Below are 21,922 nucleotides of genomic sequence, written 5' to 3'. Positions count from 1 at the left end.
AAGGCACTGGCAGTGGTTTACGTTAAAAGTAAGAACTCAGTTTATGGTTATTCACCAAATTGTGTATTTATGATTGAGGTGACTTTTAGGAAGGATGCTAGCTTCTATAGAGAGAGAGGAAGAAGGAGAAGGAGACACTTAGGAGACGCATCATTCAAATGCAGTGCCTGGACTTTGATTTCTGAGATGAACACACTAAAAGTGCCTTTTGAACATCTGCAGAAAAATTCAACAAACATATTTAGGCAGCCATTCTACTTAATGAAGAAAAGGCTCAGTAACATTGCGACCTTTACACATATATATATACATATAATGTATACAGCAAGAGCCATTTTATAGAGACAAACTGAGGTGTGCAGATAACTACCAGTCAGGTTTCCAGAGCATCTAGCGGGGCCAGCTGTCGGCAACGCCCGCGTAGCCGCGTAAAGCGAGTCTACTGGAGGGACTAGGGTTACAAAAAAGACAACACGCACTGGGTCATTCTTGTAAAGAGAATGCCATTTATTTGAAGTTGGCCTGCCTCTTTTATAGTCTGCGTAGTTCCTCCCAGTATTTCCCCATGCTCAAGCAACTCCTAAGCTCCCCTGAGGCATCTTAAAAAAGGGGAAGCAGGGAAGAGGGAACTTGCCGTCAAGCCAGGGGCTAAATGTATCAGGCCAAGATTGCCCATCCTGTTACCCCTAGAGAACCAAGCTAAGCTGTGGAGCTAACCCTTGGGAGACTGGGCCCTGCAGCCAGCAAGTCCACAGGCTGTACTTCTCTCTGCTTCTTCTCACCGTGGTTCAGCTCCAGAACCTGACTCAATGCCACATGATCAGAACAAACTTGGTAACCTCAGAAAAATTGTTTTGTTCTCTCATTTTGTTAAAAAAAAAAGATCAGGGAGGAAAATCAGGGCAATTTAGTTCTGCAATATTAAACTGAACTAATGAAAGCCTAATATTCGAAAATCCTGAATGCAATCTTTCACTGAAATTTTGAACACAATGTTATAAATATGTGGCACAAATAACACTAGCATGTTGTTTTCATTGTATAGAAACAAAGTTAGCAGGCAGGGACTGAGACAGGCTGGTGCCATTTCATCTTTCTCTGCCCAAGCAGGAAAGAAAGGAGGTTCCCTTTCTGTAGTAAGGCCAGTGTTTATGAGATGACTTATAATTTCCTGAGCACAGGAAAGAACCAGCGGATCGAACATCTTTCTGAGATTCACTCCCCATGTGGTTGCAATGACCAGGAGCTTCCTCCAGGCCTCCCACGCGGGTGCAGGGTCCCAAGGCTTTGGGCCATCCTCGACTGCTTTCCCAGGCCACAAGCAGGGAACTGGATGGGAAGTGGGGCTACCGGGATTACAACCGGTGCCCACACACGATTCTGGCGTGTGCAGGGCGAGGACTTTAACTGCTAGGCTTCTGTGCCAGGCCCAAAAAGAAATAAATCTTAAAAAAAAAAAAAAAGAAGAAGAATATATTCAGAGTCAGCGATTGGGCACAGGTGTGTGACCCAGACTCAGGACTCTAAATCAAAGGTGCTCCAAGACACTGCACTGCTTCCTAAGCAGCTGGACATGGCACAGGAACCTCAGCAGTGAAAATATTTCTGCCTTGTAAAAGAAGCTTTGCCTGCCTACCCAGGAACAGTCATTCTCCTTTGTTTCCCAAATGAGGGGACATCAACAGTCCAGTTTCTTTTCTTTTTGGTTAGTCAATAAATCATTAGGAAAGAATGAGGACCAATAACTATTAGCTGCTTCTTATAGTATCTCATATGGCATGACATTTCATTTAAACCTCACTGTCTTAATTATCTTCATTTACATATGACAAAACCAAGCATAGAGAGGTGCAAGAGTTAGCCCAGGGTCACAAATATCATGCATGAGAGAGCTCAGATTCAATACCGTAAGTATTTGCTCCCAGAGCCAGGGCTCTTGCACCTAAGCTTTGCCCAGATCACACAAATGGGTTCAATGGAGGACTGATATAAAAAAAATACATCCACAGGCACGAGAAAGGAACAGGAATTGTCACTACAGAAAAAACCATTACATAACAGGCAAGCTAAAACATGTAACAAACCTCTGTGCCCTTGTGCAAAAATCAGAAGCTGTATAACAAACAAGGCAGGCATTACTGCTACTGTGAACATTTTTTTAAAAAGAAAATGTAAAGAATCAAAATGTATAGGGTATAGACTTTGAGAAAGCCAACCAATCCCAAACTTTGACCAGAAGTATACCAGGCATCGCTTCTCGGCCTTTTGGCTAAGATCAAGTGTACAAGTACACCAGGTGTACCATAAGTGAATGAGGCAGATGTGAAAAATAAGCCAGAAAAACTACTGTGATCCTCAAATTAGAGCAGTCATCGTGAAGGGTATGCTTATGTCAGCTTACAGCAAGCAATGCATGACAGGAAGAGCAGATCTTATACACAGACTGGGATAGATGCTCGGAACGCTTCAAGACTGCGAATGCTATATAACACAAGGAGGAGGCAGACTTAGGTATTTAAAGAAGGTTAAAAGGAATCACAAAATTGGAATAGACTTGAACTACTCCATTCTTAGGGATCTCATAGGATGTTGCCACTCTGAAGTCTCTAACAACTAAATTCTTTGGAAGTAGTCTAAATTCTTTGAAATCATCACCAAGACACCAAACGCTATCAAAACAAGCTTCTAAGTAGTAAAACTAATCTACTCTGGTAGCGGTGAAGTCTTTATAGAACAAGAAATCAAAACCGTTAACCTCTTTCACACATTTACCACAGTTATATACAGGTTGAGTATCCCTTACAATCAGAATCAAGTCCAGCACGATGGCTCAGTGGCTAAATCCTTGCCTTGCAAGTGTCAGCATCCCATCTCAGCACCAGTTCTAATTTCTGTCTCTCCTTTTCTCTGTAAATCTGCCTTTTCAATAAAAATTGTCTTAAAAAAAAAAAAAGAATCAGATGCGTTTTGGAGTATTTTAGATTTTGAAATATTTGCATATATACAACAAGGAACTCTAAGGATACAACTCAAAACCAAATTTATTCGCTTCGTATATACTTTATTTATATAATTTCTATAGCTTGAATTTTGTTATTTATTTGAAGGGAGGAAGGGAGGAAGAAAGAGTGTTCATCTGCTTGTTTACTTCCTAGATTTGGCCTCTAACAGCTGCAATAGGCTAGGCCCCAGCTAGGAGTCAGGAACATCATCTGGGTCTCCCTGGTAGGTCAGAAATTCTAGCACTGAGCCATCATCTGCTGGCCCATGTGCACATTAGCAGGAAGCTAAGGGACCTGCACCCAGACACTCTGACACCGGATAATGTTCCCGGTGGCAGCTTAACACGTGGCACCACAGTACACCACAGAAGGTAATTTTAGGCAGCATTTTTAAGTGTGCCTGTGCTTGTACTGCAGAATTTTTCACTAGTGGCCTCCTGTTGGTGCACAGAAAGTTTCATGATTTGAATTTGAAATATTGGATTTTCAGATTAGGGATGTTTAACTTGTATTTGACAGTCTACGTGTTTATTGTTTGTCTACAAGCTCTCTGACAGTAGAGATGCCTTTTCCTTATGACAGTAAAAGAGCCCAGCCTGGTCCTGCTACAGAACATTTGCTGAATCAGTGTTTCTCAGTCACAAGTGAACTGTTCAGTTCTGGATCCATAGGGATTTGCCAGGGTTGTACCATTATATTTAAGGATAAATATGCCACAATACAAAGGCAAAGTATCATCTCACATAAACATATCATTTCTATCAAGTCCTCCGAAGCACTTCTCAGCAGAAATCATGAATGACAAGCATTCAGTTCATCTGTTTTGCCTTATCTAGTTTCTGACTCTGAGTTTTTGTTAATAATGGCCTTCACTATGCTCTGGGGAAAAAAAAAATCTTTCTTAATGATTACAGTCTTGAAAATATTTGAAAAAAATATACAATGAGGCAAGATTGAAGACTTTGCAAGCACATGCCTGTCTGAAGGGTGACTATCACTAAGTCTCCTGCCTAGCAAGTTCAGCACCAACAACTGAATCTGTATACGCTGGTGCCACACTACAGGGTCCAACAATGACCTTGCAATGTACAGTCCATCATGCTTTCATTTAGATAACACAACGAGTGCTCCACACTTACTTCTGTCGAATCTACAAGACCCAGACAAAGAAGAGCCCAGCACCACTAGCCAAGGTGACGTGGGAATCTGACAGTTCACCACAGCTACAAGTACAGCAAACCACGTGACAGCTGCGCAAACTGCACTTCTGTATTAATGACCCACAGACAACACTTGATCCCCAGCAGGAAAATTTCATTTTGGAAAAAAAAAATGATTTCTGTTTATCAGATGATTTTTGACTGAGAACTGATAAATTTTCTGGGGGAAAGAAAAGATCAGAATTAGCTTTTATGAAAAACCAAGTAACAACATTAAATGGCTTTATTCTATACAATAGCTTAATTTTGAAAAATAGTATATTCCAGGCCCAGCACCGTGGCCTAGCGGCTAAATTCCTCGCCTTGAACACGCTGGGATCCCATATGGGCGCCAGTTCTAATCCCGGCAGCCCCACTTCCCATCCAGCTCCCTGCTTGTGGCCTGGGAAAGCAGTCGACGACGGCCCAAAAATTTGGGACACTGCACCCGCGTGGGAGACCTGGAAGAGGTTCCCAGTTCCTGGCTTCGGATCTGCGCAGCACCGGCCGTTGTAGCTCATTTGGGGAGTGAATCATCGGACAGAAGATCTTCCTCTCTGTCTCTCCTCTCTGTATATCTGACTTTGTAATAAAAATTAACAAATCTTAAAAAAAAATAGTATGCTTCATGAAGAATTTTACTATCTAAGTTTTAAAGGTTATTTTCCTGGAAGTTAACAGTATCAGCAAATTACTGAAATGTACTCGAAAGTACAGAAAATTGCGATGGCAACTTAGATCCAGATGAAATAAAAACATAAAATTGACAAACACCTTCCTGCGCTTCAACTAGAGAAAATGCTTATTGTACTGAGACTCAAGCTTAGTGCTCACACTCCTTCACAGGCTAAGGAAAAGTTCCTTAGCTTTTAACCTGCACTTCAACAAGAACAGTGAAGTCCTAATAATTTGGATTTTATTTACTCATTATGAAATATTTCAATTCAAGCATGAAAATTCTAGGATCATCACACTTACCTGTATGGCTTATCAGAGTTATGGATTCGTCTGTGGTTTCTGACGCCAACGTAGGTTGTACTTGTGTAATCACACACGTCACATCTGTACTGTTTCTGGACTGAAGATTTATTCCCTAGACAAAGTATTTCAGAGTTTCAGAGTCACTCATTGATGACAGTCAGAGGGTAGCATTTACATGCTATTGTAAGTGAATCACACATTGTCACTGCTTCATTCAAGGCTTCCTCACTGTTTAAATATAGCAAATGTGAAGTGGCTCCACCGGTTTCCCTGCATCCAGACTCACAGCACCAAGAAACTGAACATCATCTGCCTTGGAGATACAGACAGCCTGGCCTGGAGTACACTGAACTTGCTCCAAGCTGCCTGCTGACCACACAGCAGTTAAATCAGGTGGACATCGCCGATCTGAAGATGCTTGTTTAATCAATATTGGATACATGATTTTAAGCAAACATTGATTTGCCAACAAACTATGCTGTAATCTGACATTATCAACTGTGGCTTTGAAGCATGCATAGCAAACACAACATAAAAAGCCTAGAGGTTTTCTACTGTGTAGGTTTCGACTAACTGAGAGCCATCAATTGAGTTTGGGAAGAAAAGCACCTGCAAAACATTAAGCGCTCCTCCATGTAGTATAATTATATCCTGTAAGCATACAGGTCTCAGGTGCAAAGGTCAGGAGTAACATGAATATGCAGCTCTCTGAAACGCAGGAAATACAGATCCCATGGAAACAGGCCACGTTACGACTCACCTCTGCAATATCAGGCCATGGAACTCGAGTGATAACACAAGTTCAATGACTGGATCATAGGAAGGCATTGTTGCCTGAAGACATTTGACACTTTATTTTTCCTGTTAGCAGAAAGCCCACAGGCTGACTGCTTTATATTCAGAACCAAAGGTGGAAGGCTCAAGAGTACGGCAGAACACGGCTTAGGTAAAACACAAGGACATGGTGCACAGAAGAAAACCCTTAAGATAAAATTAAACTTTCTAAAATTAAAATTTCTATTGCTAATAACTAATGCCTGGCAGAACAAAATGACCTAATTTCCTGATATAGAGCTATAGCATTAATACACACACTAATCATAATTATAATCTAAGTACTGCTCTTAATTGGTAGGTTAAAAACTTGGACTTGATTATAAATGGCACTGCTCCAAATACCGTTAAAAAAAATCCTGAAAAAACGGAGTGTGAAATATTGGATAATGGTTTTGTGTGAGAAATATTACAGATCAATGACAACTAATAAAACTGACAGATGGAAAAACTTAATATAGCACAGAATCAGAGCCTGTGCCACTCCAAGCAACTGCTTCCAATGGAAAGCAGACTAGATTTAAAGTTCAAAAACTTGGGCTTAGTCCTTGTTCTGCCACTGACTACCAACCTGATCAGGAGTAATCCATCCTTCCTCTCGAGGTACCTGTTTTCTCGTCCACAAAGCAGAAGTCCTAGAGCCTCACAGCGTGCTTCCCCTGGCCCCGCATTTTCCCTTCTACTGCCTGATCACTGAGCTGCAGGTTCCCTGGGGGGCGGGGCCAGGATCATCCAGTTTCGTTCATATGGGATCCCAGGTGCTTGGCAATGTCAGTTTTTTGAGAAATAACAAATTTTCCCTAGATACATTGGATCAAATTGCTTTGCCAGGTGGTTGTATTATAGCACCTGTGTTTGCCGACACACTCATCAGTCCAGTTCTGCTTCATTCACAGGGTTCCTCAAGGGCAGGGACGCCCTGCTTCACAGTGCCAGTACCTGGTACGGTACAAAGTTCAAGAGGCAAGCTCTGCCTTTTAGCTGAAGGTCTGGTAGAAATACAATTACAAGGGATCTCAGGTTGGGAAACATGCCCCAAGATATCTGTGCTATCATAAATGGTCAGAGACCAGGGACCACAGAGGTTCATACCTTCCTTCTTTAAAAATTTTACTAAAGGATTACAGAAGTTTCATAAAGTATGAGTCATTTTTATCTCGTGAGTTAAAAATTTGTTCTTTGGTCTGTCAACCAGATTAAGAAAAATATCTAACATGGAAAATTTGTCTTTAAAATTAATTTGAGAGGCAGAGAAACAAAGCGTCCATCTGTTAGCTCATTTCCCAAATGCCCCAACAAGCTTCTGCCTGGGCCCTGAGCTGGGAGCTAAGAGCTTCATCCAGGCCTCCTGCATGCACTACAGCAGCCCACTTACTCCTGCTACCTCTGCCCTTGCCCAGCATGGGCACTAGCAGGAAGCCAGACTCAGAACCCAGGGCTGGGCACTGTCAGGCCAAGCTCCTTTCCCTAAACATTTAATATCAGATTAATAAAGTGTTCATCCACTTGCAGGTATGCAGGAAGACAGCAGCTATCTGTATTGCTACCCGTCTATTACAGAACAACAAAAACATCAGATGGAGCAAAGGAGGCGAGCGTGAAGACAACTGAAGTCCACAGAGTGTGAACCCCAGGAAAGGGGCGGGGGAGGGGCAGAGGCTAACACTGGCTGCTTTTATTAAAATGGTGAGCTTTAATCTGTTAACCTACTTGGGCAGTTTTACATGTTTGCTTTTTCAGATGGTGCTAGAAGAGACATTCCAGACTGGGGATGAACTGCAGGTGGTGCTGCTGAGTAGTAGTTACTTTATTCCTGCATTAGGGATTTATGGGCCAATCATTTCTAATGTTATAATGTCTCCTTTAAAGAGGCTATGGAAACATAATGAATTAAAATAAAAGGAGGCAGTTAGGACTATTTTGTAAAAAGGAAACAAAATTGTCTTAGCTCAGCCATCTATCGCAGAAACAGATGTTGTGTCATAAACCCCTTTTGTTTTTGGAGAGTTTTACAGGGATGACATCTGTTTGACAAGGGAATTTTGGTGCTACAGTGGTGTCAAAATCAGTTCTTTCAGAAACATTCCAGAACCAGTTATGCTTTCTGGGGTATAATTTAATGAAACATTATGGTGAAACATTTTACCCTGCAGTTGTTTCTAACTTTAATTCTTAGGGAACCTAGAAAGGAAAGTCACCCCAGTATGTTTTATTTCCCATAAACACTGTGTGCCACACTTGAGACATTTAAAGTATATCAATTTCACTGAGTCGATGCAAGAAAGCACAGCTTATTACACTTTATCCCTAATTCTCCGGATGTGATACCCGCCGTCTCAGGGGACTCTAATTAAATCTTTTGATTCTAATATTCCTATTACCAGAAACTCAGTCTATTGGTACCTAACTACTACATAAAAAGAGGGTGCTTAAAAAAAAATAATGTAGCTGAACTCCAGCAGTCACACGAGGGTAAGAATCAGATTACAGTGGGAAGCCTGGTTAGTCCGAGGTGGGGCCTCCACGCAGAAGCTGAGCTCTTGGCAGGTCAGTTGGTGCAGCAAGTGAGAGGAGGTGGGTTTTTTGAGTTGGCTTTGTGGACTGGATCTTAGCAGAGGCACACAATTCAACTGAACTCTACCTGCACAGTGAAAGCTGGGCTCTTCCTGCTGGTCTACACTCCCTTTGTAGGACCTGGTTAGCAATTCACTTCATTGAGTACTTGGGATTGCCTCAGAAACAGGGTAATGGCCATTCACATCTACAGTATAACGATCCAGAATACATGCTTTGGTCCTGTAAATAACCCCCATGACAACTTAAGTCACTTTCAATTTCACACACTAGCTACCACAGCCTGCTAAAAGAAAAGCAGTTTACCTTCCTGAACACATTTTCCATCAGTTGCTTCACTGGAAATTCTTGGCTCATTAGAAGATGCTATCGACAAGGTGTCTGGAAGGCTGTGTTGTTCTCGTTCATGATTTCTCAGTTGACTCTAAAAAACATTGAAATTTACATGTAATTTGTAATAAACATGCACAGTCCAATTATTAGGAGGCCGTGGAAAGGGTTAAATTGCTTTCATGGTGTTCAGCCTAGAACATACTAGCAATGTTTTAAAGTCAAGTCTACCAAAGGGTTATTTAACAAATTGGCAGGTGCAGTGTTAAAGTCCTTGCCTTGCACGTGCTGGGATCCCACATGGCCACTGGTTCATGTCCTGCCTAATCTACTTGCATCCAGCTCCCTGCTTGTGGTCTAGAAAAGCAGTGGAGGACTGCCCAAGGCCTAGGGACCCTGCACCCAATGGGAGATCCAGAAGAAGCTCCAGGCTCCTGGCTTTGGACTTGCTCAGCTTCGGCCGTTGTGACCACTTGGGGAGTGAATGGAAGATGTTTCTGTCTCTCCTTCTCTCTGTGTATCTGCCTTTCCAGTAAAAATAAATAAATAAATCTACCAAAAACAAAACAAAACAAAAAAACACCCCACAAAAACAAATTGGAAATTTCTAGAAAATACACCGAGCTATCACAATTTTATCAGAGGCAGTTCCTCTTGGTATTCTCTGGAAAGAAGTTCCCACTGTCTCAGGAACGGCTTCCGTACCCAGGTGTGGACTTCCTCAATCAGCAGCAGATGAAGACAGGCCAACAGCAGTGTTCAGAATAATGCAACAAACCCAGTCAGTAACTGCTGGATTTCTGCTAAGTTTTGTGCTTTATGTACCAGCTGAGTGTTTAAGACAGCCTTAACTGGAACCGCTCAGTGATTTCCACCCTCCCACTTCCACAGCAGCAAAAGAAATTCCTGGAAATGTTTGCAACTTCTCTTTGCAATCTGGATATGCTACTTGGATTTTCATGAGAGTAGCACAAGCAGCACTAGGTCCCAGACGCCAACTCTTTACCTTCCTCATCACCTCTTACCATCGGCTGGATCCCAATGCTGGATCACTGGGGAGAAAACACCTACATCTCAGTGAGCTTTTAGGACACATGTTAAAAACATTTTCAACGTGTTACTGAGACCACTGAAGGAGAAAGGTTCTAATTTGATGATTCAGTGAGTGTAAGTTTTTTTTTTTTTTTTAAACAGAACAGCATTTCATATTGGGTACTGGCTTTAAAGTCAGCCTCTAGAATGAAAATTCAATGGCCAAAATAACCCTTCTAAGTTCTTAAAATGCCCATTAAACAGTATTCAAGGCTCAACACCCAATGTACTGCTCTTCAATAAACACAAGATAGCCCACTTTTCTTCCTGCAATGCTACAAATCACTGTTGGCTGTGTAGCAGCTGGAGTGAGTCATCTGCATTCTGGGGCCATGGAGGATGAGTACACACTGTTTGCCTTGAGGATGTAAACTTGCGTGTGACAGATACGTGTTTCAACACACCCACGCTTCCTTGCGAATGAAAACCCACCCTTTAAAAAGATACATTAACACATGAAGGCAGTAGGCAGGGGAAATAATTTTACCACAGAAACTCTAAAAGGCCTAGTCTCGACTTTAGTACTCCTTGGGGCCAATGAGTCAACGTTCCTGGGCTTCAGTTCCTTTTCTATAAAACCTTTCCTAACTCTAGGGTCTTATCAGCAGATTTCACAAACCAGTGCTCACCTTATAATGGAAAGACTCTTCACACTGCTTGCACTGGTATATTCTTGTTTTGCAGTGGTTGACCATGTGGCTCTCCAAGTCTTTGCTGTCATCAGCTATGTGCTCACAGATGGGACACTGGTAGGGCTGTCTCTGCCGATGGACTCTCAAGTGCTGCTTGATGTAACCCTTGTTCCCACTCGTGTAGTGGCACAGGCGGCAGCGGTAGGGCCGTTCGGCACTGGGGATATACTCCACCACGTTGTTGCCTGACAAACTCGCGTCGCTGCTGGGTTGGCATTGGGCATTGTCTTGCAGCTCTTTCAAAATGTCATCATCTGAAGCATTTTGGTCTGTTCTCTCTCTCAATTTTTCAATTACAGTGAGTAAGGACATACTGATACCTGTCTTAACTTGCCCATCGGACAGTTCCTGTCTTCCTTCTGGGAGTGCTACCAAGGTAGAGTTGCTTTGGTTAAAACTAGTCAACCCATCTGCAGAGTTTTTAAGCGGTGACATCATTTTTGAATATGCCGCCAATGTACTGTCCACTTGCCTTTGCCCAGTGTCTGGATTTAAGAGGTTTATATCCCCATAGTGCCCAAGGTTGGCTCTGGTTAGCTCTGCAGCTCGTATAGGCATTGTGACCAGGGCTTCGGCAGCTAAGGAGTGTAGCCTGAGGGACTCGGAATTTGTTCTTCTGCGGCCTGGTGGGGCATTCTCATCAGTGGCCAGGCTTTTATTTATCAACTCTTCTTTCTTCTCTGGATTACCCCAGCCTATGACCAAGCCCCCGATATCAACAGTACATTTATCAGCATGGTACATGTCCTCTGTGCCTTCACACTCGCTTGGGGCCTCGGCTGGATTCAGGTTCTTCCCCTCTTCAATGTCAGAATTCATGAGGAAATGTTTCTGGGAAAGGCTTTCTTCTGCTCCTGGTAAACGTTCCACAATCACATTAACATGCCCTTTTTTGTTTGGGCTGCTGCTAATGATTTTCTGTGCTGAGGAAAGCAGGCTATCAGCAATGAGATTCTCCTCTGTGTCAGAAATTACCTCTAGCATTTCTTCCTCATTAGGGTCAAGGGTAACTGACCGACTTAAGTGTACTCTTCCTTCTGCACCCTGGTCTAAAGGAGATGAAGATGATAGTGCTTCTGAGCTGCAAATCTGCACTTGTACCGACGGCCCATTGTGGATACTCAGTTCACTGTCTCCGATAGCAATCACTACTGCGTCGACCCTACCAGGTGTGGTGGTCACCGAAGAATCCAGCAAACCCAGGGGCTCGTTTTCATTTTCAAAGATTGGATAGGAACAGTCAACTTCCCCTGCATGTTTCCAAGCATGAGTTTTTAACATTCTCTGCTGGCCACAAGTATAACTACAAAACAAGCATCGATACATGCCATACTGTTCATACGCATACCATTTCCTCCTTCCCATTTCTGCCACGGGTGCACTCTGGACGGTCTGAGTTTGTGGACTGTCCACCTTTACTGGGACATCAGGAATGGGTTCAGCCTTTCTTTCTATGCTCCTCTGACATAAGGAGGCCGACGGACTCACGCACTGCTGGGTCTTGCTTTGGGTGTGACCGTCGGCATCATTTTCATGGTCATTCACCACATGAGCTTCAAGTTCTTCTTGGCTTTTTGATGTAATATGGCACTCTGAGCACATTAATATCACCTCATTCTGCTGACCATGCTGCTTGATATGATCTTTCAACACAGAAAAAGATGATGAGAGGAACTTACAGAGGCTACACTGGTAAGACATAGCCTTGCCATCACTTTGGGTAAGAGTCTCGGGTGTAAAGTTTGTTTGTGACATTTCAGCTTTTCTAATATCAGCAGCAGGTGACTGGGCTACTTTGGCTGGAATCTCACACAGATCTTGTGTTTCAAGGGAGCGAGTTGTGGAACTTGAACGAGCCCGTTTTTTTCCAATTAAGAGACATTTTTGTGACTTTTCATTCTCCACTATCTTGCTTAACTTCTGGATAACATGGATCAATGGATCTTCTTTAGCTTTTCTTTGATCGTCAATTTCCAATGAGGAACTGATGACACTTTCAGCAGTCAATATAGCTTCTTGTTCTCCAATATCTGGCACCAACATGGCAACACTGCTGCCGTCTTCCATATCTATAAAGGATAAAGTAAAATAGAAAGAAATGCCAGGTTGCAGGATAACTACAGAGAGATAATTGAGGAAACACAGGCAATCTAAGGATTTCTTAAGTTGGGAGCTCCATAGCAATATATCTAGCTATTTCCAGGAGACTGAAACAGTTCAGCTTTCTTTCAGGAATACAGTCGAATATAGAGACAGAGCCTGGAGATCTCTGTCTTTGGTAGTGACCTCTCACACTCCTTACCTCTGTTTCTTACATTCTTCACCCTAGCTGTGCTCCCTCCCTTTTGTACAACATCCAAAACAAAAACAAAGACAGACTTCTATTCGCTGGGGGAACCACTTTAAATTAGGGTGAAGCATCATCCCATACAGCCAATGTGATTGATGAAATTCTTGAGAAACTACTTTTTGCATAAACTGTAACTATGATTATATTATTCAAACTACAAATTTGCTTTCTTTCTCACCAAACATTTGGAATTGCAAAAATATAGTCCATGTAACCTCCTATAAAGAGCACAAGTGAATTTTGGGAAGTACCACAGAAAGAAACTAAATAAAACCAATGAGCCAGTTCCTCCTTTTACTTCCTTTGATTCATCTTCCTGGAGCTAAACCACAAAGTATGCTGTGGTTTTGTACTAGAGGTCATATTAGTGGTCAACCATCTCTCATACCCACATGTATGTATTTTTTTTTCTCTGAAAGAGAGGCATCAGGGAGAAGAAATGTAATAACCCATTTACATATCAAGTCCAGAAATGAAGAGAGTCTACAGATGGGTGCTCGATAGGTTCCAATAATGCACTATGGCTAAGGAAGTCACCAAACATAAAATAGTCATAAACCTTTCTGCCTAAAGCTTGAAATTTTTTTTTTTTAATATTTCCTGGCAGTACTTTTCTTTCAAACATTTCCTTTGGCTTTAAGTGAGATTAATTTGTTGACTTGGATCACATTTTTAAGTTTAGGCTTTTATCCAGCAACAAGTTTTGTTTTTCCACATTTTAGGTGCATTCTGGAATCTTACCCACAACATCCAATAAATGCCAACAGAATTTTTAGTGGCACTAGCTACAGACCAAAGACCATACTATTCTTAAACTTTAGTCGCAGGCCCCGAATTCTCACTTAAGTGGTGAATCATGGCTCCTCTTTCCCACATGGCTAAATCAATAAATATGGGTCTTTGGCTGTGGCCAGGATCATACCACAACTGTTCTGGTAGACCCCATCTGTGTCCTGATCTGCTACCGGGCCAGAGCATCCATATGACAACAATGGATACCACTTACTGTGTTCCTTCAGGCAAACCAGCCTTCTGTATCTAATAGGTCCACATCAGGGAAAAACGCAAACGCTCTACTCCAGATTCTCTGGTCCTAATTCCTCCCTCCTTCCCTCCCAATTCTCTCCTCTGAAGGAACAGTTTTGTTCTTATCCTTGCTCAGTGCCTGTGCCTACCCTCTTGGTAAGGGAATGCATTCCTCTGCCATTGAGATTACTATCCTAGCTCTAAAGGCCAGATACTCTATCCTTTAAACACCCTTTCAAAAATACTAGTTCCTTTACATATTTTTCTGATAGATAGAATCAAAGTCTCTTTAAGACTCTACATTTAATGTTAAGTCCCTGAAGAGGAGACCAACAGTAAAAACAATCTGCTATGACAGAAATACACTTTTTAATTTCCTAAGACAGTTAGAATTCTATTTTTTTAGGCCGAGAAGAGCTGTAGCTCTTCATCTGACTACTGATTTTGTTATGATCATTAACTCATTAACTCAACGGTAAATGTAAATTCATTTAATAACAGGATTCCCTAAACATTCAAGTTCTTAGACAAAGGTAGGACTACTGTGGATCTAAGGTCTCCTCTCCCATGAAATGTAATCTTCATGTAGGTAGACTGATCATGGGGGGTGGGGTGGGCTAACACTGTGAATGTTTTCTCAACAGACCTTACACACCCACAGGGTTATGAAGGTGACCCATGCACCTCTCTTCTACTTAGTGACACCACAGAAAGGAGGCAGAGAATGTGAACTACCTCCATTCAGCGTTTCAGCATGTACTTAAGAAAACGAACAGGAGGAGGAGGAGTTCATCTGAGCTCAAAAAAAAAGGACTAGTACACAAGAGTCTGACAAAATATTCAGCCTTTTGAAAGCTGTGTCTGCTCAGGCATTAAAAGCTAATGGGAATTCACAGCAGATGCTGCAATTTTCCCTCAACATTTACGGAAGTATCTCGTTTTAGAGGATGCATACATTTGGGAATTAAGTACAGTAATGGTAACGATAAAGCAGATATGACAACATAAAACACACCAAGAAACACCTGAAAAACTAGTCTGGGCCCACATGTAACAATCAACGCACTACATAAGTCTCATCAAGACAGGGCTCTGTTTAGAAACAACAACAACAAAAAAGTTAGATAACTCACAATAACGTATACACAGTGGGGTGGTGGGGTGGGGGAGGGGGTTCTGAAAGCCAACTTAAAATTCTCATGAAAATTTTACTTAGATCACTAATGCAGACATCTATCAGTCTGCATGGCAGGCAAAATAAAACTCATCTAAAGAATAAGGGAAGAAAACAAAGAACAAAAACTCCCAATAATCCAATGCCGATTACAATGTAGATATTATGATAATGTATATACTCTCCTTGAACCCTAAGAGATCAATACAACAAATTATAAACAATTATCTTGGTGGTGGTGCAGGGAGGTGGTGGGCAGAAAGTGAGGACACAGGAAGAACGGCCGATTCTGTAATGGAAGTTGCGTGATGAATACCTGCAAGTTCACTGTGCCAATTTTAACTCTTTGTATAAATATGTAAGTATTGTTGTCTACAGGACACAGAGCAAAGTTATCAGGAAGAATGGAAAAATATACACGGTATTTATAGTTTTAAATCAAATTGAATGGACTAAGAAAATACATTTACAAGTCAAAAATAATGAAGTAGGGGTTGGCACTGTGGTCCAGCTGTTAACGTCACTGCCTGCAACACCAACAGTGATGGTTCAAGTCTTGGATGCTCCACTTCTGGCCCAGTGCCCTGTTTACGTGCCTGAGAAGACAACAGAAGATGGCCTGAGTGTCCGGGTCCTTGCCACCCAAGTGAGAGACCCCGGAAGGAGTTCCAGGATCCTGGTTTCAGCTTGGCCCAGATCTGGACATTATAGCGATTTGGGACAGGAATCAGAGAATGGAAGGTATCGGTCTCCTTCTCTAGCTCTTCCTTTCAATACATAAATTTCAAGAAAAAACAAATGAAGTCACAGTTTTAAACACTGCAGTTAGTATACAAGATAAAAACAGAACAAAGGCAATGACCAAGAATTAAATCCCAACAGGAAGAGCTCCTTTGGGCTATGAAGGCAAGTAAAGGCTTCTTAAAGAGGTAAGATGTGTCCTGGTCCCAAAGAATGGGCTCTGGCCTCATGATATCCTCCTCCCAAGTCTGCCTGAGGTTCCCAGAGGGATGATATCATTAGGCTGCCCTGGCTTCTTGTTTCTCAATAACTTCTACCAACTGAGAGCCATGACCAAGGAGACAGTAGAACAACCGCCCTGGTTGCCTAGATCATCCTGGACTGGCAGAGCTTCTCAACGGAAGGACACTTTTCTCTAGGCAGGCTGTTCAGCAAGAGACTTCTATGAGCGGTCTTCACAAGGCTCAGTCTGTATAAAAAACCCGTAAGAATTTCAGATACTTTTTGTACTCCAAATAAATGTATCTTTTAATCGCGTTCTTTATCTCTGTGCATCACCTACACTGCAGTGGGCCATTTGCTTCCTTGGAATGTTGTTGACACAAGGACAAGACTAACAATTGTTGTATTTTTGGAAGTGAAAATAGCCATGTTGTTTGGGGTTAGTGAGAAGATTAATACAGCTGAATACAAAGGCTTACTAGGAAAGAGTGAAGACTAGGGGCATTAGCAAAACAAATTTCTTGTCTGGAATTTGTAGACATAACATCAGATCAATTGAAACTTACTGTTACTAATAAACAGTAAATACATTTGTATCCTGAAGTGCAGATGGCTTACAACGTTTTTCAGAGTCTTACATTTTTCCAAGACAGAAATATTCCAAATGTTTTAAATTAATGTCATTGGTAAGAAAAGTTAAGACCACATTATTTCAGTTGTCTTCATTGTGTTTTAATTTGCTATGTGGCCTATTTTTGTTATTTACTTAGTCTTTTTTAGTTACAGTATTGTTAACATAATTTAAAAAAACTCTAGCTGAACAATTCATTTGGCTTGGAGAAAAGCCTGTAATTTTCATGTACACATGAAGACAGTATCGTATGAAACAAACCTCCTCTTTTAGATCAAGAATTTGCTTTATTCCAACTTGGAAAAAAAAGTGCTACAGAATCTAATTGCCGATTAATTCTGCACCTTCCTTGATTATTTGATTATCTTTCTGAAATACAAAGCTTTCTTTTGCTCCAGCATAAACCCTAAATGCCTTCAGTCAGCTGCGTGACCTTAGGCAAGTCACTCTCTCTATGGGCTTCCCGGTCCACAGATACAAAATGCCAAGCGAACTACAAACATTAAGTGGCCTGGAAGCTGCTTCCAGCTGCTTACACATTTATTTCTCAATTCTCCTTAGGATTGTCAGCTATCATCTCCTTTAAAATCTCCTTAGCAATACAATTATGAATTGCCACTAAGAAAAAAATCAAGTATAAATATCGCATGTATGAATTCCATAGTCTAGAATTTCTTAGCTGGCATCTAGCCCTAGACAATATTCTAATTTGGCAGCTGCAAATAAGACATAAGGTCTAACTAACATTAACCAACACTCAGATTTACTCTCACTTATTAAGCACCTCCAGTGTGCCAAGCGGTGTTGGAAATCACAGAAGTGGTTAGAGGAAATCCTTGCCCTCGAAGTCCAAGTCCAAGGAGCAGTGCCTGTGTAGATTTTATGTAATACTCATACTAATCCTGGAAGCACTCGCTGGTTTTCTGTAGATAAGGAACCTCACAGGTGGAAAGTAGTAACTGATGGAGCAACAGTACTCAAGGCCAATGTAATAATTCTGAAATCACTCTTTCTCCAATACAAATGTGTAAGGCCTCCATACTGGGAAGTATCAGCGCCTCACTGCTGGCCTTCACCACGCATGTGCAGGTGCTTCAGAACTCTTCGGGACAGCCTGGGTGGGCGCTATACAATTGTATAAACACGGAAACTCAGTGTAATCGAAGTGACTTACCCAAGGTTACATGGCTGTTAACTGTCAGAGCCAGTGTCTTTCAAATCAATTCCTGAAATTAATACAGTCCCCTGGATCAATCTTCAAAATCCAGCTGTGGCCAAGAATGAAAGCACAGTATATCAAACACTGCCTTTCCTGGGGGAAACACAGTAATGCGTTTTGTTTCTTTTGGGAGGGGAAGAGAGGCAGTGTAAAACTTCCCAGTATCCCACATCAAGAAGAAACTCAAAGGAACGTACATGCAAACCAATTATGTGATTCAAATTTATAGAATTTACCTAGTGAGCAGTCTTGAGGATTGTGCACAAGTTAGGAAAACAAAACAACAACAACAAAAAAAGCAGCTCTGGAAACTCCTCAGGGTAATTGTATACTCTGTGTGTTACCTCAGAATTTACATAATTGACTCAAAGCACTATTGGTTTTGCTGGCATCATGTCCTAATGAACGTGGAAAAATAAACTGCAAATTACTATTCTAACCTCAACCAAAAATACAACCCTAAGGGTGAGTGATTAGGCGGATTTTTATGAGCACAGTGAGCAGAAAGGCAGCAAGAAAAGAGGACACACAGGCTTGGCCGACCTACCCTCTGGCGCGGCTTCCTCCCTACCCAGCTGCCACACTGCTTTACCCTCCCTAGAAGATCCAAGAACGCTCACTTGTTTTGGCTAGAAGGCAGACTACCTGAGCGATGAAGTTCACACACTTCACTGCCAGGGCCCGATGCACTGTTGGTGGGCCTCAAGTTAATTTTCAACAAGCTATTGAGGGAAAGGAATGGAGAGAGCCCGGCTTTCTCTTTTAATCAATAACGCAACCCCGACACTGAGTCAGGGCAGCAGCGAAGAAAGTGAGAAATCCATAAAAGCCTGACAACGGTGAGGGAGGCAGCAGGCCGGAGGATGGCCAAACGACGACCCACTGCCAGGATGAGGAAACAGACTGCCAAGGGACCCTGGGGGTGGGGAGACAGACAGAGGACTTCCACACAAACCCTTCACTCCGGACGCCCGCCACCCCCAGGGTGTCAAAGATGCAGCGCTTCCCGCCTGCTCCCCACCCCCGCAACAGCTTCAGACACCTCCAGAAACAGCTCTTGTCATTGAAGAGGATGGGACAAAGTGCCCCGTTTCCTCAGCTTGCCCTGTGCCCCCGCAGGGCCGAAGCGAGCTGGGGCGACGGCGCCCAGGCCGAGCAGCGGGTGACAGCAGCTGGCCAGCGCCCGGGCCACGCCGGGAGCTCGGCAGCCCTTGCCCTGGGCGGCGGCAGCGGACAGAAAGCGGACACGCTACTTGGGGGGACGGGAGGGGGGCCTGTGGCGAGCCCCGGGACGGTGTCGGCCGGCCGGAGGAAGCGAGCACCGGCAGAGGCCTGAGGGGCAGGATGCACATGGCCGGCGGCGGCGCTCACAGCGGGCGGAGGGGCGGCCCCGGGGCGCGGTACCTGCGGTCGGGTGGCGGCTGCTGCTTCCGCGAGCCTCCTTTAGCCGGCTAGGACCCGGCCGTGCCCTCGCCCTCGTCCTCGCCCACCTCTCTCCCGGCTCTTTTCCCTCTTTTTCCCCCCGCTTTCCCCCTCCTCATTCGGAGCTCCAAAATGGCGGCGCAGGGGACGGATCACGTGAGCCGGCGGCAGGTCAGGTGACCCGAGTGGCGGGCGGCGGGGGCGGGGCGATGCCCAGGCCCCGCCCACGGGCATCCCGGGGCGGCTGAGGCTGGGCGGGCACCTGGCAGGTTATCACGTTTGCTGGCCGCGATTCCCGGGTCCGGGGTGGGCGGCTCTCACGGCTGCTTCCCTCCCCCTGTCACCCTCTCAGGGGTCTTCAGGGTCCAGAAGTATGGGGTCTTCCCACACCGCCTGAATCATCTGGGGCCTAGCTTTCTCCCTCCACCCACACTCAGCAATGGGTACTGGTGTGCGTTTCCTTCCCGTGCTTGTGGAATTTGTGTTTTTTCTTTTGGTCTTGGTTACCTGGAGGGCGGTGGCTTCACTTCAGGAGCGCCTTGCTTATGTATTTGTCTGAGAGATGTGACGATTTTCAGGCCTTTTAGGATCCAGCTTGGTAAGCTGACTTAGTCACACAGCCTCAGCCCTCTTAAGCTCAGGTTGGATCTGTTTCACAAACACCGGGGTGTGCAGTCCTCTTTGGACTCCCCTGCTAACTGGGAAAATACAGAGTGTGGCATTTTACCCCACTTTACTACGAGTAACAGGCAGTCTGGGTATACTAACAACGAATGCAGGGCCTGGCACAGTAGCCTAGTGGCTAAAGTCCTCATCATCCAAACACCAGAATCCCATGTGGGTGTCGGTTCAAATCAGGCTGCTCTGCTTCCCATCCAGCTTCCTGCTTGTGGCTTGGCAAAGCAGTAGAGGCCGGTCCAAAGCCTGGGGACCCTGCACCTGTGTGGGAGACCCGGAAGAAGCTCTTGGCTTAGGATGTGATCCATTGCGGCAACTTGGGGAGGGAACCAGCAGACAGAAGATCCGTCTGTCTCTCCTTTTCTCTGTAAAACTGCCTTTCCAATAAAAATAAATCTTAAAAAAAAAAAATGAAACAAAATGAACTGTGCAGCTCAGTACTTGGGTTCTAAGTCAGCAGAGAAGCCGTGGACAGGAGGGAGTGGGCAAAGCTAAAGATTCTTTTCATACTCCTGGTGATGGACTGAGGTTGACACACCTTAGGGTTTCCAGATCTCTTCAGAGGACGTTGTAGTGGATTGTCTGTTATCCAATAGAAGATATCCCAAATTTGCAGAATAAAATTTACAGTCACTGTTTTGGAAATAGAAACTCACTAGAATTTGGACATGGGACAACCAGGGAAATTAGAATTCTGACATTCCTCCCACGCCTCACCAAGTGAACCAGTGGAGAAGTGACGTCCAGATAAAAGATGGCATGGCAAAACTTAGGAAACTGAGCAGGAGAAAAACACTGAAATACAAAAGGTGTAAGCACAAAAGGTTGAATAATAAAAAGTATGAAAATGTCATTCTTTTCCTTGGACTCCCAGCACAAACAATTGTAGTTTGTGAAGAGAGAAAAAGAAATTCTGTATACTGGCTCACTCCCCAAACGGTTGAAGCATCTATGTCTGGACCAGCCTGAATCCAGGAACCAAGAACTCCATCTTGGACTCCTGTGTGTGTCCCAGGGACCCAAGTACTTGGCCCATCTTCTGTTGCCTTTCAAAGCCCATTAGAGGGGAACTGAATTGCACTTGATCCCAAACAGATAATCTGATATGGGATGCTGGCCTAGCAAGCAGTGGCTTAACCTGTGGTACCACAGCGCTGGTTGCTTTTGGGGTAATATCTTAACTGTCATGTCCATGAATCTGAAAATAGAACATCAGTGAGAGATTTGACCAGGAGAATGTGCAAAATCAAAACAGAATATGACCTAGAGGGCATGAGGACACTCCAAGCAAGTGAAGGAAGGTGCCTTTGTCTGTGGCAGTCATGACTGGGGTTCACCAGTTGTTTGTCATGCTTCTTCCAGCACGAGGTTAGCTGGAACTTCCTGGCCCTGGTGTGGCCCGGCTGAACGGCCTAATGCTGGAGTTGGCTAATGAATTGTGTGTGGAAATGAGGGCCGTGACCTCCATACTCAGAGTATTGACCTGCCAGGGCACTTCTCTCTTTTGGACTGATGACTGTCAGGGTTTGAAACGGTGACCCCTGCATCTTAGAGTGATGGTGATGAGCTCAGGCCCCTGCTGACTGGCAGCGGGTTTGGAAGGTGAAGATATTTCTCAGGCTTGGAGCTGCTACTGAAGTGTGACACAGCCGTGGCTGGTGCTTTCCTACACAGAAGTAACCGTGAGAGGCAGAGCCAAAAGAAACAAATAGTTACATGAAAGGAAGGGGTATTAATAAAAGACTCGGGGGCTTC

At 43.6% G+C, this 21,922-nt stretch overlaps 1 protein-coding gene across 3 annotated transcripts in view; it reads right to left on the bottom strand.

Annotated features, from left to right (window-relative positions):
* The window catches only part of ZNF507 (zinc finger protein 507), a 35,595-nt gene extending 15,699 nt beyond the window's left edge, over window positions 1-19,896 (bottom strand). The window contains exons 1-5 of one of the 3 annotated variants that reach the window (XM_004595003.4): window positions 19,472-19,896; window positions 18,023-18,116; window positions 10,642-12,773; window positions 8,897-9,014; window positions 5,180-5,294 (exon numbers count right to left, since the gene is read on the bottom strand). In XM_004595003.4, the coding sequence (XP_004595060.2) occupies window positions 5,180-5,294; window positions 8,897-9,014; window positions 10,642-12,771 (2,363 nt within the window). In that variant the 5' untranslated portion in view covers window positions 12,772-12,773; window positions 18,023-18,116; window positions 19,472-19,896. The remainder of the gene's footprint in view (window positions 1-5,179; window positions 5,295-8,896; window positions 9,015-10,641; window positions 12,774-18,022; window positions 18,117-19,471) is intronic. The other 2 variants (XM_004595002.4, XM_058674493.1) reach the window with 2 other exon arrangements.
* Window positions 19,897-21,922: the final 2,026 nt, after the last annotated feature.

Source organism: Ochotona princeps, chromosome 16 (assembly GCF_030435755.1).
Source record: "Ochotona princeps isolate mOchPri1 chromosome 16, mOchPri1.hap1, whole genome shotgun sequence".
Lineage (NCBI taxonomy): Eukaryota > Metazoa > Chordata > Mammalia > Lagomorpha > Ochotonidae > Ochotona > Ochotona princeps.
This window is presented reverse-complemented; position numbering and strand designations above follow the sequence as displayed.